The sequence below is a fragment of the Varanus komodoensis genome, unplaced genomic scaffold (genome assembly GCF_004798865.1).
Source record: "Varanus komodoensis strain SLA01 unplaced genomic scaffold, ASM479886v1 scaffold646, whole genome shotgun sequence".
Lineage (NCBI taxonomy): Eukaryota > Metazoa > Chordata > Lepidosauria > Squamata > Varanidae > Varanus > Varanus komodoensis.
The window spans coordinates 123,323-127,967 of NW_025336280.1; the positions used below are offsets into that span (position 1 = coordinate 123,323).

At 45.9% G+C, this 4,645-nt stretch overlaps 1 protein-coding gene across 1 annotated transcript; it reads left to right on the plus strand.

Annotated features, from left to right (window-relative positions):
* The first annotated feature begins 56 nt into the window (after positions 1-56).
* On the plus strand, positions 57-4,430 carry LOC123033660 (vomeronasal type-2 receptor 26-like). The gene is made up of 3 exons (XM_044450375.1): positions 57-265; positions 1,893-2,002; positions 3,520-4,430. Exons 1-3 carry the CDS (start codon positions 57-59, stop codon positions 4,428-4,430), a joined length of 1,230 nt encoding a protein of 409 aa, XP_044306310.1.
* The last annotated feature ends 215 nt before the right edge of the window (positions 4,431-4,645 follow it).

The window sequence follows — 4,645 nt, forward strand, 5'->3', positions numbered from 1 at the left end:
AAGGGTATATCATCCTTCCCCCAGATTCATTTCCCATCTGTAACAAGACTTTGGGGATGACCACTGGGGTGTTGCCAAAAAGGGACTGCCATATGTTTTTAGCACTGCTCTGCCTTGCTTTTGGGTCTTCAAGTGTGGATTCAGGATTGGCCAGTGTGTGGATTCAAGAAGAGGTGGACTTGACCTCAGAAAAACGCTTGAATCCTGATGAGATTGAGGCAGGCTTCTCATCTGTTCTGGATGCCATTGCATTCCCACTGACGAAGTGAGTTCATATTCTGGGAATGCTCCTTGACCCACTGCATTCACTGCTGGCACACAGTGCTTTTTCTAGTTTTATCCAGTCCACCAGGAACACTTCTGGGTGGGGATAACTGGGTGACCATGGGTGGTAACCTCAAGACTTGATTATTGAAATGCAGTACTATCTTTGAATCCAATCCAGAAGCTGCAACAACAGCGGAAGGCAATTGCCAGGCAGTTACTGGCTTATCAGCATGTAGCATCTCCACTGAAAGAGTGACACTGACTCCCCTTCTTCTCTCTGGTGATGATCAAGGTTTTGCACATTTGTTTAAAACCACTTGTAAGCAGGATATCTGAGTACACACAGTCTCCATGAGTGTTGGGGGTATCTGTACTCCTCAAGCACAAGGAGCTGAAACAATATGACCATCTGAGTGCATGTACATTGTTGGGGAGCAGTGAAATTGAGGCTTTCCTAGATTCCTTTTGATCCATCTTCTATTTTAGCATAGAAAGGTTTTCAAGTGCTCAGTTAAGAGCAAGATTTCAGTGCATTGAACCCTGGATAGTGAGGGTGGATTGCGGAGAAAACAAATATTGAGACTATTTCGTGATTTTGAAGTGCCAATTATGTGCTCTGTATTTCTAGCTCCACTCTTCCTTAGAAGAAGTCCAGTTTTCTAACACCTCCATGAGTGGACTGTATATGGATGAGAACAGGCAACTGGAAGCCGACTTTGATATAGTGAATTGGGTGCTGTTTCCCAATGATACTCCTGGGAGTGTGACTATTGGGAGTGTGACGAGACAGGGCTCTGCAGATACCAAGCTCACCATTAACCCAGAAGTCATTGCATGGCCCAGGCATTTCAATGAGGTGGGGAAATAGCTTTACATCAGATGATTGGCTTGTGACTCCTGTTAAGCTGTGTTTATGACCAGAGTCGTGATCATCCAAAATATTGTAAGCATGTTTACAAAGTCTGGGTGTGGAAGCTCCAAGGTGAAGACAGACAACAGGAAGAAAATAGATGTGTTCAAAAAATGCTGCTGGAGGAGGGCTTTGTGATTACCCCAGGTTGAAAGAAAGACAAGTGGGTCCTAGATCAAATCAAGGCTAAGCTTTCCCTAGAAGCAAATATGACAAGATTAAGGCTGTCATACTTGGGGCATATCATGAGAAGGCAGGACTCCCTGAAGAAGAAAATCCTACCAAGGAAAGTCAAAGGCAGACGAACAGAAAGACTAAATAAGAGACAGATTTGTTCCATAAGGGAAGCATTTGCCTTGAGTTTAAAACCACTGAGCAGGTTTGTCATGGATAGGACATTGATTGGATAAGATTGATAGGATGAGCACAAGTCAGAATGACTTCATGGCATGTAACAACAGAAGTAATCAGCAACAATCTGGACGCCCACCCAACAAATTCCAGAATGTCACCCTCATCTTCAGGTGGAGCAAAACTGGGAGCGATGGCACAGCATGTCTTAATTGACTGCAAATGTGAAAAGATATCAGGTAGGAGGCTTGGAGGTCTTGGGGGCTCCCTAGCTGAAAACCGGGACTCATCAGAGAGATGCGAAAGCTCCTACCACTGTCCCCAATCCCTCTTTGCTGACTTGTTAGGTTGAGCCTCATTCCAGGTGCATGGATAGCTGTTGCCCGGGATATGCCAAGGCGGTGCAGGAGGGGGAGCCCTCGTGCTGCTACGTATGCACTCCATGTGTGGGAGAGACCATCTCCAGTCAAGAGGGTGAGTATCCTCAGAGGAAATGGTGTTCTTCTGGGAAACAGGCAACTATTCAACCTCCATGCCCTCTTTTGATTCTCCCTTATTTTATTTTAATTGTTCTTCTTCTGTAACGTGTAACATTATTCTCAAATGACTTCTTAATTTGGATTATGGATCACCCTGATCATTTTTCTAGTCAGACATCACAAAAACATTGAAATTGAGGCATTGATGTCTGCAACATTTTGGAAAAGGTGGTAAAGATAATTTTCAGCTCTCCTCCTTGGATGAACAAAATAAATCACTTGCTGCCACAAACACATGAACACATTTTAATTGTTTAGATATGTATCCATTTTCAATGAATCAGTGGAAGCCCATGTGGATCTCTTCCTCTCCAATTTGTTTTCATGACAATCATGAGAGGTGGGTGAGGCTGATAGGCAGCATATGTCCCAAAGTCTCCCAGGGAGCTTCCTGGACAAGGGGGCCTAGAATCTGAATGTCCTGAGTCCCAGTCTAACACTCTAACCACTATACCACACTTGAATGTGTGGGTCTGTCTTCAATTTACTCACAGAAACCTGTGCATCATGCTGTGGTTCTGTGAAAAGAAAACAGAGAGCCTCGTTTGAAAAAAAAAAGATGCAAAAATGGCATGCTCAACATTTTCTGTAGCTCAGAGCACCTCCCTGCCCTTTTCCAGGAACCCCTTGAGAGAACCCTCATTCTAACCCTAACCTTAAGAAAAATGTAGTGGGAGAAAGAAGGCTTCCTGTAGTGTTCCTGAACTACAGCTGAAACTTGAGAGGGGTCCCCTTCAGTGCCACTTCATGGTGGAAGGTTGGGCATGATTTGAAAAAGTAAATCAATCAATAGCCACTTCCTGCCACTTAGCTTAACATGCTTTACAGGATTATTGTTGCTGTTACATACAATCAAGTTGTGTCCAATTTGTGGTGACTCTGCAAATGATTCCAAAGTCTCCTCACCTTGGCAGCCCTACTCAGCTCTTGTAAAACTCAGACTGTGGCTTCCTTCAGGGAATCAATCGATCTTGTATTTGGCTGCCTCCTCACCCCTCAATTCTTCCGCTTCCCCATTGCCTTCAACTTCCCCATACCCGTCCCCTTCCCCTCCTTCTCCCTATGAAGCTCCCTAACATGAAGATAGAGATAGGGTCACAGAATGAGTCAAAATACCCCCCTGTAAGGCCAAGTCATAGATGCTAGCTTGAATAATGCTGGATGATCAGACTCCCTTCTCCATATTTGAAGATGTCCATTTACTAAATCAACCCATCTTTCTACCCTGGATTCAACACTGACTCGCAACCATTCTGTGATATCTCTCACGGACAAATTTCCTGGAGCTTTTACTAAGGTTCTTCTTTAGTGATGAGGCCCTGGGGTGAATGTTCTAATCTAAGCAATGCTTGCCCCTCCCATCTCACATCCTTACCATTGCTCTCAATATAATCAAATGCTGGCTGTTTGGGATGCAACCTTGATCATGGGTGTCCTTCCTCCTCCTTCCAGATGCAGAGCAGTGCACCAAGTGTCCAGAGGAGCAGCACCCGAACCAGGACAGAGATCAATGTGTCCCAAAGGAGATCACCTTCCTCTCCTATGAACAACCTTTGGGGATTGTCCTGATCACCTTTGCTCTGCTCTTGTCCTTATCCACAGGCTTTGTCTTAGGAATCTTCTTTAAATACCAAGAAACTCCACTCATCAAGGCCAACAACCAGGATCTCTCCTACACCATCCTGGTATTCATCATGCTTTCCTTCCTGTCCTCCTTCCTCTTCATTGGCCGGCCAAGGAAAGTCACTTGCCTGCTCCGACAAATGGCCTTCAGCATCATCTTCTCGATTTCTGTTTCTTCCGTGTTGGCCAAAACCATCACAGTGGTGTTGGCCTTCCTGGCCACAAAACCAGGGAACAAGTTGAGAAGGTGGCTGGGAAAGAGCCTTGCAAACTCCATTGTCATTTCATGTTCCAGTGTGCAGGTCGTCATCTGCTCCCTCTGGCTGGGCGTCTCTCCACCCTTCCCAGATGTTGACATGCACTCACAGCCTGGACAAATCCTCCTGCAGTGCAATGAAGGGTCTGTGGCCTTGTTTTACACTGCCCTTGCCTACATGGGTTTCCTAGCCTCCATCTGCTTCACAGTGGCATTCCTGTCAAGGAAGCTGCCTGGTGCCTTCAACGAAGCCAAGCTCATCACCTTCAGCATGCTGGTCTTCTGCAGTGTCTGGGTGTCCTTTGTGCCCTCCTACCTGAGCACCAAGGGGAAGTACATGGTGGCTGTGCAGGTCTTCTCCATCTTGGCCTCCAGTGCTGGGCTACTGGGCTGCATCTTCATCCCCAAGTGCTACGTTGTTGTGCTGAGGCCTGACCTGAATACAAAGGAAAATATCATGTTCAAAAGCAAAGAGGACATCTGATCATATTCTTCGGACTCAGTCGTATGGCTTCCACCCACGAGTCATGTCTCTGCACCTGATGCATAGTGCTTAGTGCAGTGATCTTTTTCACACTGTGCTTTGTGCCTTGCATTTCCTCCAGATGGTCATTTCATTTCCTGCCATCTAGATGAAATGCCATGAGATGGAGGAAAGGAAGGTAGGGCATCCCCTGAATATGGACTAAGCCATCAGCC

Bases quoted from the DNA above. Each gene is read 5' to 3' on its own strand.
- LOC123033660 (XM_044450375.1), top strand. From the start codon at position 57: ATGACCACTGGGGTGTTGCCAAAAAGGGACTGCCATATGTTTTTAGCA. The intron at 266-1,892 runs GTGAGTTCATAT...GCCTCATTCCAG, and splicing joins ATTGCATTCCCACTGACGAA to GTGCATGGATAGCTGTTGCC. The intron at 2,003-3,519 runs GTGAGTATCCTC...TCCTCCTTCCAG, and splicing joins GACCATCTCCAGTCAAGAGG to ATGCAGAGCAGTGCACCAAG.